The sequence below is a fragment of the Drosophila ananassae genome, chromosome 3R, assembly GCF_017639315.1.
Source record: "Drosophila ananassae strain 14024-0371.13 chromosome 3R, ASM1763931v2, whole genome shotgun sequence".
NCBI lineage: Eukaryota > Metazoa > Arthropoda > Insecta > Diptera > Drosophilidae > Drosophila > Drosophila ananassae.
In genome coordinates, this window is record NC_057930.1 from 418044 (window position 1) to 439946 (window position 21903).

The 21903-nt window shown below is 35.3% G+C and overlaps 1 protein-coding gene across 1 annotated transcript in view; it reads left to right on the top strand.

Moving 5' to 3' along the window:
* The first annotated feature begins 1021 nt into the window (after window positions 1-1021).
* Window positions 1022-21903, top strand: part of LOC6497272 (sarcoplasmic calcium-binding protein, beta chain) — a 48946-nt gene continuing 28064 nt past the window's right edge. The window contains 3 exon segments of the mRNA XM_044716627.1: window positions 1022-1088; window positions 1091-1114; window positions 19874-20040. Of these exon segments, the coding sequence (XP_044572562.1) occupies window positions 1064-1088; window positions 1091-1114; window positions 19874-20040 (216 nt within the window). The 5' untranslated portion in view covers window positions 1022-1063.

The window sequence follows — 21903 nt, forward strand, 5'->3', positions numbered from 1 at the left end:
TTAAGGACTTCTTCATTTGCTTTGCTACTGGATTATTTGAATAGTTTATTCCAAAACATCCAAAAGTATAGCAACAAAAATTTATTATGAGAATCTATACTTTAAAAGGTAATTTTAAATTTGCGTAGAAAAAATGAGTACTATACTATAAATGAGTATTATATTGTGGGCAAACTCGACTTTTGCCGTCCTTTCTTCAATTATTCAATTGTTTAAGTTTTCAAATTAAAAAATTTGGTTGAATTAAAATTGCTGATTAATAATAGAATAGATAATAGAAAATATACATTCTATAATATTTTCAACTTATGCGCAAGTATCAAATTTGAAAATATTTGGCATAAAAAGAAATTTAAAAATAACAATTTTTATATTAAAAAAAGTGTTTTATAGTAGTTTTTTGCTTGCACTATAAATACCCGTTTAATTTTGCAAGTAATGTGTAGTACATACAAACGACAAATATAAGTACAGTAATTAATTTCATTGCGAAATTATATAAATTATGTTAAAAATTTATTTCCAATATTTTAAATAAATGCGTTCCAATTTAGAATAATTCTATATCAACATAATATATATATGTATATATATATATAAGGCTATGTAGATATATATAACATATATGTATAGAGATGTATTGTATATACTTGGCATTTGATACAGTCTTTACTATAAATATATTAGTCCCATTTATCTTACAATGTGCGCTTACATATGTACATGCATGTAAATTACAAGGCTTTTCTTTTATGTTTAGATACATGTAATGTAAAGAATGTTGCAAATATATACGATTTTGGCAACAGCACCAGAAAATTCAGTTAGTCTAAAGTAAGCTACTTCCGAAGGTAAGTACCTACTATTTACTAAAGAAAAGTACAAAATTACACATATATTTGGATCACTTTTTTGTTGAGATCAATTTAACAAAATTTTTTGTAGTATTCGATTCGATAGTATATTCGATTATAAATCCCACCAAACTAATCCCTATCCATTTAATTTATTTTGCTTATAGCTCACTATTTTATGACGATTGAAATTAAGTAACAGCGTTATAATGGCTTATTCGTGGGATAACCGTGTTGATTTGTTGTTCGATACATGTATGGTATGTATTAAACTGCTTCATATAAAAACAAGAAAGGAAAGCAAACTTCGGGCGGAGCCGAAGTTATATACCCTTACACCTTATATTATTAAATATATATCGGATCGTATATAGTTGGCCGATCCTTATGAAAATTTCACTATTAAATCAATTTTTTTAATAAAAATGTTGGAAACAACCCCAAGCATCTTTAAAAATAGCACTGTTGTGAAATTTCCGATCGTTCAGTTGTGTGGCGGCTATAAGATATAGTTGGCCAATCCTTATAAAATTCGACAGATCAAATAAGATTGCCCTAAATGTAATCTGTTCCATGTCCCATCTTCCTAACTTAAAAAACACCAAAGTTATGGCAATTCTGATCGTTCTATGACAGCTATATGATATAGTCGTCTGATCCTTATGAAATTTTTTACATAAGATATTTTGACAAACATAACATGAGTGAAAAGTCCCAACCCTCTAACTTAAAAAACTCCAACGTTATGGCATTTCTGATCTAATCAGCTATAGGATATAGTCGACCGATCCCGGCCGATCCGACTTATATTTTATACTACCTACAAGGGGGACAAACGGGTATTTTCTAGAAACTGTAACTGTTTTTCTTATGAAACATTCCGGCATTACTCACGGACACCGTCGCAAAGTCAGTCGCTGCTTTTTTTCAATGCTTCTAAGTCTTAGAATCTAAGACCACACGGTTCGAAGATCGCCAAAATCTACACATCTCTGACGAACGCCCTTTCGTCCCAAGGCTATCGTCACAAGTCGCCCCACGTCGGCAGGAATGCGCTCGGAGATACGCTCTCTGATAGCTCCCTTCGTAACCGGTCCGTGGCGTCACTCTTCGTTTTCCAGAATCATGCGATAACTTAGCCAAAATACATCTAATTTTTGTTGTAGCAGGTCATCATGTAAAACCGACATACAGCTATGAGCTCTATCTTTTAAAGTCCCTGATATGTAGGCGTTCATACAACCCGTCAGACGGACATGGCATATCGGCTCAGCTATTAATGCTGATCAAGAATATATAATTTTTATTGGATCGGAGACTATTCCTTCTGTTAGATTCCACAATTACAATATATCATTTACTAAAAAATTCAAACCAAGCTTGGAAAGTTCAAAAGAAGTATCCCTTATTTCCTTTACATGAAACACTTTTTCCCTATACTTTTTAGTCGATTGGTAGTTGGCACTTGCCGACTTCTTAGTAGCTTCGCTAATCACTCAGCATAGCTGAATGATCGTTTATATTTATATGTTTTTTATATGTAAATAAACTAAAAATCTCCAAAAATATCTTCTTAAGGAAATGCTTAACACTATTTTCCAGTTTTTATTTTTACAGTACTTATGGCATATTGGTTGTACAGAAAAAATAAGATTGCAGATAGGTAAAAAATAAAAGCATAAATAGGTAAATGCTTTATTTAGAGGGAGTTTAGAAATGGAAGGGGAAGAACAATAAAGGAATAGCTGGTCTTAGCAAAGTTTCTAACAGAGCACTGTTAAGTAAGAGTTGGCGTTGATACATAGTGAACTTAAAATTAATTTCAACACTTCTGCCTTACCTGTATATTTTTTTGGTTCATAAAATTATAAAATAAGTTAATCCCAGAAACATAAGCCAATGTGTTTCATTAATACATCAACAACATTGTACTGCATGAATACATATTTAAAAATAATCTCATTATAACCAATTTCTTCTTTCATATATTCACTGTGGACGGAAGTCCACGAGGTGACGACCTGCATGCCTAGGCGTGCGCGAGGAAACTCTATATATAGCCGAAGAATTAAAAATTTTCTGTAGGCAACCGATCTAAATGAATGATATACCAATCGAAAGGTATTGTTTCAATTAGATAATTTTTGTCGAAACATATTCCAAAAGTTATTTGGTTTGGGAGAAATTAGGGATGAAAGTAAAAAAATGTGTAATCACTAAAGTGGGGCTGGTGGACACATTTTAGTCCCCAGATATTTTATATATTCGCATTCTAGAGCTAAATACGCGTCGATTGGTACCTCAATTCGATTTTTTCTTCTTCTTCAAAATGAAGCCAGTTTGCGTCGGTTTGTCGGTTTGTCTGTTTGCACTATTTTTTCCTTAAAAATCCTGAAAAAAATTGGATAATGTTTGTTACTATCATATGAGCAACTATTGTTCTACAACTTTTTGAAATACCTTAAGCTTACGTCAAAAATTAAAAAACTTTGTTAATGAAAAAATTCATAACTTTATAATTAAGAAAGATATTAAAAAGAGCTTTTACACCGTTGAAATGGTTTTTTAAATATAAATTTCACTTTCTTTGAGACCAAAGTCTATATAGTACACAAAAAAAAAATACACTGAAAATAAACTTTTTTTTTAAGAAAAAAAATTATTTTTCAATAGTCGACTGATCCTTTTTATATTGCACGTGGAGATAGCTTTTGAGATGGACGCAACTTTTGATATATCGCTCATATCTGGCAAAATCCGTTAACTCAAGATATAGTCCTGTAAGTTGCAGCTACCCATTTTGTACCGCCTCCTGTGAAGCTTGCATTTACTTATACATGTGTGTGTATTTGATTGGCAACTTTGCTTTTTGGAGCCTGCATATATTTGGTCTATACTCTAAAAAATATGGAGGATATATTTTCAGATTTTAGTTTATTTATTTAAAAATAAAATCCAAATAAAAAAGGGCCTAAAAAAGTAAAACGTAAACATTGACCTCAACTTGGACTCGAACCCAGGCCCTCCGTGGTAGGAACCACGACGCTCTCCACTCGGCTAACCTCAAACTTTGCTGCACGATGGCAACTTTTGATGTAATTCTGCTTTGTGTTTCAGTGTCTCATGTCTTAATGAGAAGAATGCAATTTTATGAGTAGGAACGCTTTATATGCATATGCCCCCACTGAGCATATAATGCATATAAATAAATGCAGCCACCACCGTTTTGGGCCAAATCATGGATTAAAAGCTAAAAAAAAACCAGGCAAACTAACTCCGCCAATTCTTTTCTAATATTTATTATTTTATATCGCACACCCAAAATAAATTGTTACATTCAACAATTGGTTTAACTAGAAAAACTGGAAAAACGAAATTTCCAGTTTTTTTAATTTTTTATCTCTGCGCATTTATTTTAGATATAACACATGTTTATTATATGATTGATCGGATATGCCATAACTTTGTTTTTTTTTTTATAAGTTAGAAGGATGGGACTTAGTTTGCATTTTGGAAAATCTTATCCGATTTGCAAAATTTTATTAGGATAATTGGCTTAACTTTGTTGTTTTTGAAGCTAGAATGATGGGGACTGTCTACGGTTTCCGTTTTGGGCAATCTAATCCTATGTTCATAAGAATCGGCCAACTATATCCTATCCTGCCATATAACTGAACGAACGGAAATGGCACAACCTTTCTATTTTTAAAGATGCTTGGGGCTGTTTCCAATATTTTTATTAGAAATTTTGTTGATGGTGAAATTCTCATTAGGATCGGACAACTATATAGGATCCGATATATATAATAATAATATAAGCTTCTGCTTAACTGCAAGGGTACAGCAACTTCGGCTCCGCTTGAAGTAGCTTTCCTTTCTTGTTTTTTTTAATAATTTATTATGTAGTGGAACTCTCATAAGGATAGGCCTTTCATCTGTTAATTTGTTAAAATAATTTGGTTTCCCACAACTATCGAAACAATTTTGGATTTTAAATACATTTTACGGCAAATTTTAATTAAAATTTTTAAACTAACCAAATTCCAAACCTTTGTAAATTAAAATACGTATAACTTCAGAGCCACTGAAGCTATCGAAAAATTCTTTACGTCTTTGGAAAGGTTTTTAATTAATCCACCTTCTTGAATGTCAAAATCTATAGAGTTAAAAAAAAAAGAGTTTTGATGTTTATCCTTACAATTAAAGTATTGCTAGCTGTGTGAATCGCCTGTCCAGAGGTTACTTCCATATATATATATTCTATATATTATGCGTTCTGTTTTAAATAACTGAAGATCAATATATACAAAAAAACAACTGATATCATATAAAACAAGAAAGGAAAGCTAACTTCGGGCGGAGCCGAAGTTGATATACCCTTGCAGTTGAGTCGCAGTCCGCTAGGTGGCGCCATGCATCTTATATTATTAGATATATAGTGGATCGTATATAGGTCGGCCGATCCTTATGAAATTTGGCACATCGAATTATTTTTGCCAAAAGAGGAATCCATTGAAACTCCCATACTTCTAACTTGAAAAACAACGAAGTTAAAGCATTTCCGATCAATCAGTTTATATGACATCTATAGGATATAGTTGGCCGATCTTATGAAATTCGACAAATCAGATTTTTTTTCCCAAAATAGAATCTGTACCAAATCCCTTTCTAACTTAAAAAACAACAAAGTTATGCTAATTTCGATCGTTCTATGACAGCTATAGGATATAGTCGGCCGATCCTTATGAAATTTTGTACACAAGATATTTTGGGTCAAATATAACATGTGTGGAAAGTCTCAACCCTCCAACTTAAAAAACACCAAAGTTATGGCATTTCCGATCAATCAGTTATATGGCAGCTATAGGATATAGTCGACCGATCCCGGCCGTTCCGACTTATATACTGCCTGCAAAGGAAAGAAGGGTGTGTGCAAAGTTTCAACTCGATAACTTTAAAACTGAGAGACTAGTTTGCGTAGAAACAGACAGACGGACCGACGGACAGACGGACAGACGGACATGCTCATATCGACTCAGGAGGTGATCCTGATGAAGAATATATATACTTTATAGGGTCGGAGATGTCTCCTTCACTGCGTTGCACACTTTTGACCAAAATTATAATACCCTCTGAAAGGGTATAAAAACTAGAGGTGGGCATGGGCTGAATTTTTCGACACGGCCCAACACGACACGACAGCTTAGTTTTTTTAGCACGCACGCACACGCACGGCCAAAAATTTTGCCAACACGGCCCAACACGAAAAATAATATTTACATTACAAAAAATTTTTTTTTCTCGAAATTTCTAGAAAATACAAAATTTTTAATGCTTCGTGTTTTGTCGTGTTTTGGAAGGTCGGCACGAAAACGCACGCACGCGTGTTAAATTTTAATTTTCAACACGAACACGCGTGGCCACGCGTGCGCACGCGTGCCACGACGAAAACACGAGCCCATGCCCACCTCTAATAAAAACCTCTTGACCGTGTAAAGTACCGGTGACGTACCTGCATGCGAAACCTAAAATATCTGATATCAATTTTAGTGACGAAAATATGCTATATAGGTGTACAAAATTGCATATAAAAAATATTCTTGTTCGGCACGTGACTGATTTTTTTTTTTGTTTTTCTTGCACGTGCGGAACAAGAATATTTTTTATATGCAATTTTGTACACCTATATAGCATATTTTCGTCACTAAAATTGATATCAGATATTTTGGATTTCGCATGAGGTTCGTCACCGGTACTTTACCTTGTCAAGAGGTTTTTTTATATGATAACATTTCAAGTCTATGTGTTTAGTACGTTTTTGGCTTATAGTAGAAGAGACCATGATGCTAGCGCCACACAGCGCCGTTCGATTCAAAGCTTAAATTATGAGAAGAAATAATCGAGTTTCCCGACAATATGATACCCTATAATAGCCTCTACGCCATAACGTTGTTAATTTAAAAACAAAAATGGCTCGTTCTTGCCTCTTTTGTTATTGTTTTTAGGACTCGTTTTTAGGAAACCCAACGTTTGTTAAGACTTCGTTTAAAGTGTCATTTGAGATTCGTGACGACTGTTTTAATCTGTAAAATGCCTTATTAAGGTTAAGGACTTTATTTGGATTTTATTTGCCGTGGATAAAATTTGGCGGTTGCTTCATAAACTTTCGTTTCCCTTTAATTTACTGTTCAGCTTTTGAGATTTTTAATCGTCAAAATCCGAAAAACACGAATAAAAGGCGAAAATTTCAGTTTCTTGGGTAAAAATGTTGTTCTTTTTGTTTAAAAAAAATTGAAGATCTATATTTTTTCAAAAGCTACAACCCAAAACTATTGAGAAACCCCGGCAATTTTTAAATCGGTTTAAAAAAACGCGTTCAGGAATTTTTAAGCGTAAAAAGGTACCGAAAACCGGTTTTTTAACAATAAAAAAAATGTTTAGGGTGTTAAAAATATTTCAAACACGGGATTGGGTTATAGTCCAGTACCAGTTAAACAATTCCTACTATGTCTTCTTAAAAGTTCAGAATCACTGTTGCACTTTGTAATATAATAAAAAAAAACACAAGCTATATAAAAATATTTACCCAACTTACACAGTGTTTATAAGTGTAGCTAATCATTTATCGATAGGTTCAGCATTTCCTCTTGTCATGTTGAAACCTGCTTAAAAACCATTCATTGGCTAACTGCTTATTTCTTATGCTTATTAACTGCTCATTTAGAGGTGCCACCCGACACGTCCCCGGTATCCTCCTCAAGATTCAGGAATTTCCATGACCCAGACCCCGCCGATAGAATCAACCGGTGCCAACCGTTTGCCCCCGCCGATAGAATAAACTATACCACCTGGTCTTGATTTACCCAATTCACCTGGATATTAAATGGTTGCCCCAAAATAAAATAAAAAGGGAAAATTAAATACGAAGAGAATATTTTTAAGATTAAATATTGCAAATATTTTTTTTCCAAATTTTTAAAACCGTGTCACCAAGTCAGCAGGCATGTCGACATCGTTGAACTTAAAATGTGTACAGTAACATGGGTGAAGATTACCTAAAAATGATTTGAAATAAAATTGCCAGCTTGAAATGGTCATACCCGAGTATGGAAAACTAGTTAAAATAAATACTCCTAAAATAAATAAGAAAACACTTAATATACAGTTAGAAGGTCAAAAAAATAAATTTTTAATAAAATTTTTCTATCAAACTATTGGTTTGGTTTATTGATTTAAAACTTGGCAGGTATATTATAACAACCTTAAATTATATTCAAATTTTTTTTATTGCCAAAAAAAAAATCAGGAACCTTGATATTGTCAATTTTGCAGAGGTTCGCAAAAAAAGGCCTCTTGCGCTGAGTACGAGATAGACTAGCTCATTTAAAAAATTTAAATATTTTCGCACGCAATTCGGCCAATTCGGTTTATAAAAATTTGAATCGGATGTGGAAATCCTTCGATTAATTAGTAAAAATAGTTAAGCTTGTGTAAATATAGCTTGTGAAAAAATTTCAAAAAATCAATTTTTTGAAAATCCTAACTGTATATAACCACTTAAATAAATTCTTTAATATATCTAACCGAAACAAATTTAAAACTCCGATAACACAAAAAAAAAAATATAAGTACCGCGATTAAACCAATTATACCAGGAATAAAATAAAATTTCCTATAATATTTAAATTAATAGTCAATATTATCTTGGCTCAACTTTGATGTATAACACAGGCCGACAGCAAATATCTCCATGCATATTTTCACCTGCTCCATAACCTTTAGGAAGGGGATCCTACCAAAGTCCAGAACAAACATAGGTTATTGTTATTAGTATATTTCATTTTTGAAATGTATTTATACCTACTCAAATTAAGAAATGGCATCTAACAGTTACCATATCTTTGGAGTACTCATCCAAAGTTCTCCGATCTGAGTTTCCGATTTCTCCGAGTTTAAATTTTTCGTGGAGTAAAAAGAAAATTCTAAATTGTAATTTGGTGCGCATGGTTCAATCGGCCGCATACTCTTTAACCCATCGTTACCAAAAGCGGTCTCGAAAGAGTCTTATTCCATATACGCTGTAGATTCATCCCCTCTTTTGGCAGCGGCCTATATCCATTCGCTGATCCTAACAGAAGGTGGTTCGTGGTCATGCCGGCGTCATCCTCGGATAAAATAAGTCTCCATTAATGCGTTTCTTAAGCCCATAAAATTGGCTAGGCCCATGATACATTAACTAGTATCTAGACGATAGGCGATCTCCAAATGCACCGCACGAAACGTAAGACAGGTGAACAGAGCTACCCATCTTTTCTCTTTGCGCCTGTTAACGTTCACCAATAAAGCGCCAAAATAATCGACGCCTGTGTAGGTAAACGTTTTCACAAAGCTTCCAACTCTCGCTCTAGGAATCGGTGCCATCTGGGGAGGCCTGGGAAATACACTGTCAACCTTGCATAGTTGGCATGCACTCCGCACAGATTTTTACAGCTGATGTAAAACGCAGCCTTGATGTCGTTTATTGCGGTCACGTGAGCGAGAGGGTAATACTTCTTGTGGAAGCTTACTATTAAGTTGGTTATCTGGCATAATGGAGCCAGTATAATTGCGTCCTCAGCTATGTCACGGTTGGACGGGAGGTGGGCTGTACGTATGCAGTGGGAACCGCGCAAAAAAAAAAAAAGTGATCAGACCCATGGAAAGATGCACTTAAGGATATAGTCTATGACCGATCCCTTGAAGTCTAACATAAATGACTCCTATAATAGATGCACAGATTCAGTTTGCTTTAAATTGTTTAAGAACGATTTTTATAGGAGTTATTTTGGTACGTTCAGTTGTTAGTTTTACAACATACAACATTAAAACATTTACACAAAGAAAGCGGCTGAAGTATATTGTCCCAACAATGTCAGCCCCCTATCCATCATGTTTGTTTTATTAATATTTTCGGTAAATAAAATTATACAATTTTTGTGCAGCCAAATATATTGTTTACATATAGATGTAGATAAAGGTGCATGTATAATACAAATATGTATATGCAGCGGTAAACTTCTTGTTTTTGCTTTCGTCACTCGGGTGGGAGTTGCCTACAATTTACGGGACGCGATATGGGCAACACTGCTGTCTACCAGCCTACCCGCGCCATATTTAACTTTCTAGAGTGGCCAATAACTTCATTAGGATACAAAACCAAACTGTTATACAAAATACTAACTAGAAATATACTAACTAGACACCACATTAGTTTATATACACTGCGTTTCACTTGAATAGCACACTTTTATATGCAATTTCAAATCTTGAAATCTTTTAACCAAAAAGAAAATTACTGATGTTTAAGTTTCTTTTTATAGTGTAATCAATTTTAAATATAAGAAAAGTAACAAAACCTTAATTAAATTAGCAATTAATAAATGTTAACAAAAGAACTTAAAAACTTAAAAAGTTCCTCAAAAATTTTGTTTCACATGAATAGCACATCTTGTTTTTAACGTATTTTTAACGAACTTAAACATTAGGAAATGTGTTTTTATTTAATAGTGAGTATTCTAATATATATTTTTGTTAATTTAATAATGGGTTAAGCCCCCTTATTCAATATAACCTCGTAGATCCTGTTGGGCAGCGAATCATATAGACTTTTTGTATAGTCTAGGGATATTGTAGCCCATGCTGATCTGAATGGCTTCAATAAGATCATCTTTGTTTTAAAATGGTTTGCCAGACTCATTAACCTTTCTGGCCAGTCATCCCCAAACATTTTCAATTATATTCAGATCCGGCGATTATGGTGGCCAATTCAGACTATCAACATTTTTATCTTTTAAAAAAGATTTTACAATACGTGCAGTATAAATTGGGGTATTGCCGTGCTGGAATGTCTAACGCAAATTATTTAAAAAAATTTCCAATGGTGGAAAAGCTTTTTCCAGGACGTTTAGGTACGCTTTTGCGTTCATGTTTGAGGATAAGAATGGGAGTTCACAAGTCCCATAGTAAGATATGGCTCCCCAAACCATAAATCCGCCTAATCGACTATGTAAAAGCTCCAATTGATGCGTCCCTTTTCTCAGATCATGAAAGTAATAATTGTAGCCATCTGGCCCCTCCAAATTGAACTTTTCCATCAGAAAAATCTACGCGCTTCCACTCGTTACACCATGACATATTGACGCGGCAAAAGGTCAACCGTGCTTCCTTTCGATTGGGGTTAAGCGGTGGTTTTTTTGTTAAGTTTCAAACGCTTAAGATGTTTAGCTTTCAAAATAACACGCCAAACAGTAGTTTTGCTCGCGTCAACACCTGCTTTTTCCCTTATCTTGCTCACGGAGTCATAAGAATTCGAGGCTTCCCGCAGAATCGCACCTTTATCTGTGCCGCTAAGGACATTACTTTTGCGACCTTTTATATTTTTTCCATAGTTTAATTTGTTGTTGATAAAATTGTATACGACTTTTCTGCTTCTTCTAGTTTTTTCGCAATATTGGCTACATAATGGTCACAATAAATATAGCTTTGTATTTGGATCGGTTCTTTGTGACTTAGTGACGTTCCACGACCCCTAGTTGCACAAAATGATTAAACTATGTTTAAAATTCACAAATTAATCAAAAAACGTTTATGATTCAATCTCCTTGGCTGCTGAAATGACACTAAATCTAAAATGTGCTATTTAAGTGAAATAAAAAAGGTGCCAGTTATTGAAGCAAGTTGAAAACAAAATTATGGTAAATTTAAACGTTACATTTTCAGACTTCCAATTTTTGTTTAAAGAGAGTAGATAAGGATAAGAATTAAAAAGAGCCACAATCATTGCATTAGATCAAGCAATTGTTGAGAGATCAACAAGTAATTATGAAAAATTGGGTGTGCTATTCAAGTGAAACGGAGTGTATGTTTAACAGAACGCCAAGTAATTCGTTACCCCACAACTAAATAGACAGGTCGTCATAATCATAATCTCTCTTCCTTCACTTCATAGCGAACGGTCGTGATTATTTTTTGCGCTTGCGATAAATTCTATTTTTGCCAAACGCTGGTTTGAAACCTTAATTTAAACACTTTGTTTTCATTACTAATATTGTGTCTTAATATTAAAGTTATACCCGTATCGCTTCGCGCTTGTGCAGTGCCATATTTGGGTGAGCATTTAATAAAATTAAAAAGTCGCAATCCAAATATAGCTCTGCTTCTTTTTTACTCTCTGCCTTTTTCATTTTTGCAGTTAATTCTGCTCTTATCTTAATTAATTAATTATTTCCGACCAGAAAAATTAAAATTGATTTAATTTAATTCATTATATTTTCGTTTCCGCCCATTATTAAAATTAAATAAAACAAGAAATGAAAGCTAACTTCGGGGGGACCCGAAGTTGATATACCCTTGTAGTTGTGCAATTTTCGATCGTTCAGTTATATGGCGGCTATTGGATATAGTTAGCCGATCCCTATGAAATTTGACAAAACAGATTATTTTTTCAAAAATGGAATCTGTATCATGTCCCATCCTTCTAACTTAAAAAACAACAAAGTTATGCCAATTCCGATCGTTCTATGACAGCTATAGGATATAGTCGTCCGATCCTTATGAAATTTTGAACAAAAGATATTTTGTTCAAATATAACATGTGTGGAAAGTCCCAACCCTCTAACTTAAAAAACACCAAAGTTATGGCATTTCCGATCAATCAGTTATATGGCAGCTATTGGATATAGTAGACCGATCCCGGCCGTTCCGACTTATATACTACCTGCAAGGAAAAAAGGATGTGTGCAAAGTTTCAACTCGATAGCTCTAAAACTGAGCGTAGACCAAAATTATAATATAATATAATACCATCTGCAAGTGTATAAATATAATATATAATATATAAAACAATTAAAAAATAATAAAACGCGAGTGGGACTATCTCAGTGAAAAAACTACATTAACTGTTTTATTTGGGAAATATTTTGAAAGAAATGTTGGGTCGGGATGGTTGAAATACCAGTCGACGCGTATTTGGGAGCAGAATGTGTATAAAGAAAAATATTTCGTCTGGTGAAATTTCTCCCAAGCTTTATGGGTTTTGGCAAATGTTTGAATAAAATTTATCTAATGAAAATAATACCTTTCATTTGGTATATCACACATTCAGATCAAACACACACAGAAAATTCTTAATTCTTTGGCTATATATAGTGTCTTTACGCGGAAGGTAGGGCATGCGTGTGGAATGCCGTCCGCATTGTTTGGTGTTTTTTTGGAAATAAAATATAATATTCTTTATAACAAAAGTCCATGAATACAAAAAAAACAAAGTTTTTTTTTTAATTATGGCAAAAATTACAAAACAAATTTTTAAATTCCTTTAAAAATAGCATGTTTTTGTAACGGAGTCGAGGAGGTAAAGACTATTCTGCTTCTTACTGGATTACTTGATTTCTTTCCACCCTGGAATTTTAGGCGTTCTTACTGGGTTCCAACTTGACATAAAACGGAACAAGTACACATTCACATTATATTAACTTCATGGTTTATAGTAGTTCGACCATTGCCCAGGAAATGATTAATAAATGCAAGAATTTTTTTCTTGTGTTTTTTGGGGAATATATATTTAAAATTTTTATTGTTTTTTAATATAATTAACGTCAGTTTTGATCAATTTTAATTTTAATAATACTTTTTATTATTTTTTCAAAGTGCAATTCCGCACACATTTTATTCAACGTTAGATTTGGTACAGTCACAGATTTCTGAGAGATGCGAAGCAGCATGTTGCAATTTCAGCATTGTTTTTAGTACATTTCATTTTAGTACATTTTTATACCCTTGCAGAGGGTATTATAATTTTGGTCAAAAGTGTGCAACGCAGTGAAGGAGACATCTCCGACTCTATAAAGTATATATATTCTTGATCAGGATCACCTCCTGAGTCGATATGACCATGTCCGTCTGTCCGTCTGTCTGTCTGTCTGTTTCTACGCAAACTAGTCTCTCAGTTTTAAAGCTATCGAGTTTAAACTTTGCACACATCCTTCTTTCCTTTGCAGGCAGTATATAAGTCGGAACGGCCAGGATCGGTCGACTATATCCTATAGCTGCCATATAACTGATTGATCGGAAATGCCATAACTTTGGTGTTTTTTTTCATGTTATGTTTCACCAAAATATCTTATGTACAAAATTTCATAAGGATCGGCCGACTATATACGATCCGCTATATATCTAATAATATAAGATGCGTGGCGCCACCTAGCGGACTGCGACTGAACTGCAAGGGTATATCAACTTCGGCTCCGCCCGAAGTTAGCTTTCCTTTCTTGTTTTTTTTGAAAACAGATGATTTGGTCTTCTTATAAAATTTTTTTTCTTGGAAATTGATGTAAATGCGAAATTCTTATAAGGACCGACAAGCTATATCCAATCCTATATATATCTAATAATATAAATGTGGGATTGGGACATATTAGGACTTATAGAAAGGGCCCCACTTAAGAAAATACCAATTTGCCAAACACCAATCCAAAGACAATGATATACAACACTGTCGTTTGGGAAGAAGAAGAGAGTTGAACGCAGAAAAGAGAAGACGCGGAAAAAAAGCTACCGAAGCCCATCGAGTGCGAAAGTCGCGATTATTATTAAAAAGAACATTCATTTTTGTATACGTTACCCGAAGAATTTAAATAAACTATAATTTGTAAAACCCTACAAATTATTTGGGGGCTCAACCGGGATTTCGTTACAAAAAAAAAAAAAAAAAAAAACGAAGTTCGGTTCCGAGAAGAAGGAAGAAGCTGTAAACGAAAATTCGACGAAAAAGCAGAAACGAAGTTCGGTTCCGAGAAGAAGGAAGAAGCTGCAAACGAAAATTCGACGAAAAAGCAGAAACGAAGTTCGGTTCCGAGAAGAAGGAAGAAGCTGCAAACGAAAAAGCAGAAACGAAGTTCGGTTCCGAGAAAAAAGAAGAAGCCGAAAACGAATTGGACGACGAGAAGAAAGAAGAAGCTGCAAACGACGAGACGACGAGAAGAAAAGCAGAACCATCAACGAGTGCAACGCGGGGTACACACACGGGAAAGGAACTCCGAGAATCAATCCAACGGCGAGCAACAAAGAGCTCGGTGACCACATTTATTCCAAAGAAACGACAGACATCGACGAAGTCAGCCAAATCCAATTGGCTTGGGTGAGCGAGAGGAAATCCAGAAACTCAATCAATACATTCATTTTTTTTTTGTTAAACGCTAATTTTAAGAAAAGAAATTTTGTAAAACATTGTACTTTGTAAAATTCGTAATCATAAGAATTTTGTGAACGACTTAAACGCATTACGATGGATGCTGAGGAAATTTTAAGAATGACTGTGCAAAACTTAAGAGCAAAACTCTCTGAACTGAACTTACAAACGACAGGGTTAAAGAGAGCATTGCAAGATCGGTTGTTTGAGCATTTTGGACTTGAAGCAATGAATAACGTGGAAGAACGAAGTAACGAAGATGCAGAGAGCGTAAACTCGTCGGCATACCAAGAAGCACCGCAGATGTTTAGTTCAAGGTTTACTTTAAGAGATGTGCAGGACAGTGTTTCGTCGTTTTCAGGGTCGGAACAAGAAGACATAAATCATTGGGTGTCTGAGTTTGAAGACGTTGCATTTACTGTTGGCTGGGATGAGCTACAAAAATTTATATACGCGAAACAGCTCTTAGCTGGGGCTGCTAAGCTTTACATTAAGAGTCAGACGGGTGTTAGAGGTTGGATTAAACTTAAAGAGGTGCTACAAGATGAGTTCGGCAAAAGGTTGTGCACTGCCGAAATTCATAAGATTCTAAAGCAAAGACAGAAGCAGGCAAGAGAAACATGTATCGAATACCTTTACAGCTTAATGGAGATAGGCAATCCCATTAAACTCGATGAGGAGAGTTTAATATCCTATTTTGTAGATGGAATACCCGATGGGAGAATGAACAAGGCAGGATTATATCGGGCAAAAACGATTAAGGAGCTTAAATATGAGATCACAGTATATGAGAAGATAAGAAATAAGACGACTAATTATAAAGAAAGTAAACAGACTCAAGGGAAAGACTCAAATTCTCAGAAAAAGTGTTTCAAGTGTAACAAAGAAGGCCATATTGCCAAGGACTGCAAGCTATAACTGCAATAAAAGGGGTCACATATCGAAAAACTGTGAACAGAAAATGCCAAATATTTCCATTAAGAATGAACCGGCTAATATGCTAAGAGTAAGAGGCCATATTGCCAAGGACTGCAAGCTATAACTGCAATAAAAGGGGTCACATATCGAAAAACTGTGAACAGAAAATGCCAAATATTTCCATTAAGAATGAACCGGCTAATATGCTAAGAGTTAGAAGATCAGAAGGATTAACCTACAAGAAAGTAACAGCGGCAGGAGTAGTTTTCACGGCCATGATTGACTCGGGATGCGATTTATGCTTAATAAGTGAAGACATTTTTAAAACTCTCGACGGTTTAAGCATAAAGCCAGAAGTGAGATATCTCAACGGACGATAGGATCTTTCGAAACCAATTTAGAGGCAGATGGAGTTTGCTTCCCTGTAACTTTTCACATTGTAAAGCACAATGATTTTGATTATCCAGCAATCGTGGGAAATGACGTTTTAGAAACAGTGGATCTGATGTTTAGTTCAAACGGCGTAATATTTAAAGAGAAGGAAAATGAATTTGTATTCAAAGGGTTGTGTGCAATGGAAATTATTGAAAAGGAGACAGTAGTAGATAAAGTCAAACTATCGCATCTGAAGAACGATGTGAAAGATAGGGTGGAGATGATGATAAATGAATACAAGCCCTGTAAATCAATCGAATCTCCCGTTAGTATGAAAATTATTCTAGAAGACGACATTCCGGTTTGCCAACGCCCACGACGCACTTCGTATGAGAACAGATGCGTGATTGAGGCTCAAATACAGAAATGGCTAGAGGAAGGAATTATTATCCCAAGTTACTCTGAGTACGCATCACCAGTTTCAAAAATCACCAGTTTGTTTCAAAAAAGGACGGTTCGAAAAGACTTTGCTGTGACTACCGTAAGCTTAATCTGAAGATCAAGAAAGATAATTTTCCGATGGCATTGATAGACGACGTTCTCGAAAGACTGCAGGGTTCAAAAGTATTTACAACTCTTGACATGATGAACGGATTCTTTCACGTTCCAGTAGAGGCTGACTCTAGGAAATTCACAGCATTCGTGACGCACAATGGACAATACGAATTTACCTTTGTACCGTTTGGAATATCCAACTCGCCAGCAGTTTTTTGTCACTATATATCTGCTGTGTTAAGGGAGCTTATCCAAGCTAAAACAATAGTGGTCTACATGGACGACATCATTGTTCCTACGAAGACTGAAGCTGCAGGAGTTGAGGCACTAGAGAAGGTTTTAGAAGTTGCATCCAAGGCAGGACTACGAATAAAATGGGAAAAGGCACAGATCTTACAAAGTAGCATAACCTTCCTGGGATATAAGATAGAAAACGGGACAATAGCGCAGACGGACGAAAAAATAAAAGCAGTTGTTAATTTTCCAGCCCCAAAAAATATGCAATCTTTACAGAGGTATTTAGGACTGACTTCATACATGCGACGCTTTATCAAGGACTACTCATTGGCAGCCAAGACACTGACAGACTTGCTAAGGAAGAAAAGCGACAAACCTAGAGAAGAAATAGAGCTGAATGACCAAGGATTATTAGCTTTTAGTTTGCTAAAAAATCTTTTAGTCTCAGCACCCGTGCTGAAATTCTTCGATCCGTCAGCAGATACTGAAGTTCATACAGACGCAAGCAAATATGGTTTCGGCGCCGCGTTGATGCAAAAAGACTCAGAAGATCAGCAGTTCCACCCAGTGGAGTATATGAGTCGCAAAACGAATGCTTGCGAAGAGAAATTTAGTGCATACGAGTTAGAAGTTTTAGCCGTAGTGAATGCTCTTAGGAAATGGAGGGTATACTTGCTAGATAAAAAGTTCAAAGTAGTGACAGATTGCAGTGCTTTTTCGATGACAGTAAAAAAAGAGCAAATACCACCCAGGATTGAAAGGTGGATTATGGCCTTACAAGAATTTAAATTTACCGTAGAACCGAGAGCTGGTACTAAGATGCGACATGTTGATGCTCTTAGCCGCCTTTCGTGCTTTTTAATTGAAGATTCAACAAAATCTAGAATAATTGAAGCACAGGATAATGACAAGTGGATCAAGGCAGTAAAAACTATTCTGGAAGGTACAGTGAAGGAATTGTTAGTGGTACCCGATTCAATGCAGGACGAAATAATCAGTATGGCACATAGAGATGGACATTTCGGATATAAAAAAACGCGAGACATGCTAGAAAGGTTTTACTTCATACCAGAGATACAGAAAAATGTCGAAAGAATTGTTAAAGGTTGCGTAGAATGCCTAATAGTTGATTCAAAAAGAGGGAAAAAAGAAGGTTTACTATCACCAATCGATAAAGCTCAGGAACCTCTGGGAACATATCACATTGATCATGTTGGACCGTTAACGGACACGAAGAAAAATACAATCATATACTAGCAATAGTGGACGGATTTTCTAAATTTACTTGGCTTTACCCGACGAAGTCGACTGGAACAGACGAAGTAGTAAACAAACTTGAGAAACAGGCAGCAATTTTTGGTAATCCTCGTAGAATTGTTACAGACAGAGGTACAGCGTTTACATCAGGAACGTTTCAGGAGTACTGTAGCTGCGAAGGCATTCAATTGCTTCACATAACCACAGGGATGCCCAGAGGAAACGGTCAAGTAGAGCGAATCCATAAAATCGTTATACCAATGCTAAGCAAGTTGTGTCAAGACAATCCAGGGAATTTGTATCGCCATGTAGATAGAGTTCAGCAAATAATAAATAACTCGCCACCTCGAACTACAAGATTCAGCCCATTTCAAATACTGACAGGATTAACAATGAGAAAGAAAGACGGCGAGCTAAGAAAACTTTTTGAGGAGATGCAAATTGAAGAGTTAAACGATAATAGGGAAGATATACGTCAGCAGGCGCAATAAAATATTGAAAAGGTTCAGCAAGAAAACAGAAAATATTTCAATGGGAAATGAAGGGAAGAGTCGAATTATAAAGTAGGCGAGTTAGTAGCTATAAAAAGGACACAATACGAAACAGGCATGAAGCTTAGGCCAAAATTTTTCGGCCCATATAAAATTACAAAAAAACTAAATCACGGTCGATATGAAGTCATAAAAGAGGGAAATCACGAAGGACCAAAGAAAACAACAACATCGGCAGAGTATATGAAGAAATGGAGTTCATTCGGGGTCGAATGAAAAATCAGGATGGCCGAATGTGGGATTGGGACATATTAGGACTTATAGAAAGGGCCACACTTAAGAAAATACCAATTTGCCAAACACCAATCCAAAGACAATGATATACAACACTGTCGTTTGGGAAGAAGAAGAGAGTTGAACGCAGAAAAGAGAAGACGCGGAAAAAAAGCTACCGAAGCCCATCGAGTGCGAAAGTCGCGATTATTATTAAAAAGAACATTCATTTTTGTATACGTTACCCGAAGAATTTAAATAAACTATAATTTGTAAAACCCTACATAAACTACTACTTAACTGCAAGAATACACTGACGAACAAAACTATAACATAAATTCAATACTCTAACTTAAAAGGTATGTATTTTATGTCCGAATTTATGCATTTAGGGAAACACAGTCTTATTTTATTTTTTAATTAAATTTACTAAGTTTTTGTAAAAGGTGAATCCATTTGATATTTGGGAAAAAATCACAAATCAAACTTTAAATAACAACTCTAAACTCTAGATCAATAATGGCTCCGCCCGAAGTTAGCTTTCCTTTCCTGTTTATAATTTAAAAAATTGTATAGTTATATATAGTAACATATGATTTTTGATCGGCTGCCAGTGATTATTTCTGTCAATTCTCAGTCAATTTAGCATTGTTCAATTCATTTAATCAGTTTAACTTTAATTTTAGATATTGACAACAATGGGTTTTTGGACCAAAATGACTTTCTTTGCATGGCAGTAAGAGCCTGTGTTGTAGAAGGAAAAGGTGATTGCAGCGCTAGTCGATTAGATGAATACAAAAAATTAATGAAGAACCTATGGGAGGAAATTTCTGCCATTGCCGACGATGATAAGGTAAGCATTCATAAATTTTATCATTTACTTTAATCAGGTTAAATTTAAATGAAGATTTTTTATCTGCTTTGTTAAAGACCTGTTTCTAATTTAATTTATCAGTTTTTGGATCAGTTCTTATCTCTATTTCTTTGAATCTTACTAACTTGCACTAACTTCTTTCTTTAATCTCCCCTTTTCGTTTCCCTGGTACAGTGGTTCAAGGTTCCTTAATAATAAAATCAAATATTATTAATAAATTAATTATTAATTTTTTTAATAATTTTTAATAAATCAATTATTTAATTTTTAATAAATTAATTATTTAAATTTTTTATAATTATGGAATTTAAATTGGTCTGTGCATTGAAGTCTTGTAATAAGACAATCTTGTCTTCCCAGCCTACCATCCATTGCTGGCTCTGTGAAAACGTTTTACACGCTAAGTGTGCCGGGTTCACGGCCTCGGTTTCGGATGAAATCTCACGTAGGTCTGGTCTCCATTTTTGCTGTGACGGTTGTCGTGCTGTTCAGGACGAAATGAGATCGTCCATGAGGCAGACTAAAGTTACAAGGAGTTGATTAGTGGTTTTCGTAAAATCAATAACCAACTCTGTGCGCTCGATACCCAGTTTAGTAGTCTTCAACTACTAAATGAGTCTCCAAAGCGTGAGAAATCCGCCTTTAGTGATGTGCTTGGATCGAATAATCTTCAGCCTGCTCAGCCGACAACTATGCAGCCGCTTATATCTCTGGCCACCCCAAGGGCCGGACCTGAGAAAAATTCGGCTTCCGAATGTCTCGGAATTAATGAGCAATTGTCCGATATGTCCTCTGCGGCATCGCTTCAAGTGATCCCAGACCCAATAATTCAATCCCCTGTAACAGTTACCAAACAGGGTAATGAACTGTCCGGACCCCCGGTAGCAAAAGCCGACATAAAGGTGGTGGATATTACAAAATTCAAATATTCATACACCAGGCACACGTCATCTTTCAAAATACGTGTGCCCTTGCAGATGTTCAAGACGATTTGTTCCGCCAGCTTTTCGTCATAGAACATTTTCGTCCAAGAACATCAGCCAAGTACGGTGAAAAAAAGAAAACCAAACCTGTGGGTGTAAAACTCCCACATGTTACGGCCACTGATCAATCTTCCACCTCATCTTCCTCAATTTCAAAAAACTAATGTTTTCATTTCAGAATACTTACCTATCAGAATACTAGAATGTTACGTAGTAAACTTCCCAAACTGTATTCTGATAGTTCTTTTTTCGTCTCACATTATTGTATTTACAGAAGCTTGGTTAAAGCCGGAGATCTTAAGCTTCAAAGTTTTTCCTAGTAGTTACACCTTTTGATGTGATAGAACTCTGCGAAGGGAAGGAGGAGTGCTAATTTCTCTAGACTCCAAATTTGCTTCTGAAGAGGTAAAATCACAAGAGTTTGGTGACATTGAATTCCTTTGCATCAAAGTCACTTTGTCCGATCAATCTTTGTATGTTACCTGTTCTTACATACCACCTTCGTCCGAACCGCCAACATACTGGCAACATTTGTACGCTATTCGTTTGGTTTTCGATTGTCTGTCTGATGGTGATCTTTGGCAATGGCCGATCTTTTAGCATTTGACTTTGTTAACCATTCGCTTCTTATAAGTAAACTCAGTCTTTTGGCATTCCCAACTGATCTTCTTATCTGGATTTCGAGCTAATTATCTGGGACAACCCAACGTGTTTTCTTTAAAGATGTTACCTCGCGTTTAGTCCGCGCCACATCTGGGGTGCCCCAAGGAAGCCATCTTGGACCCATACTTTTTACACTGTTTATTAACGACTTGCCCCTTGCCTTAACTAATTCACTTGTACTTATGTACGCTGATGA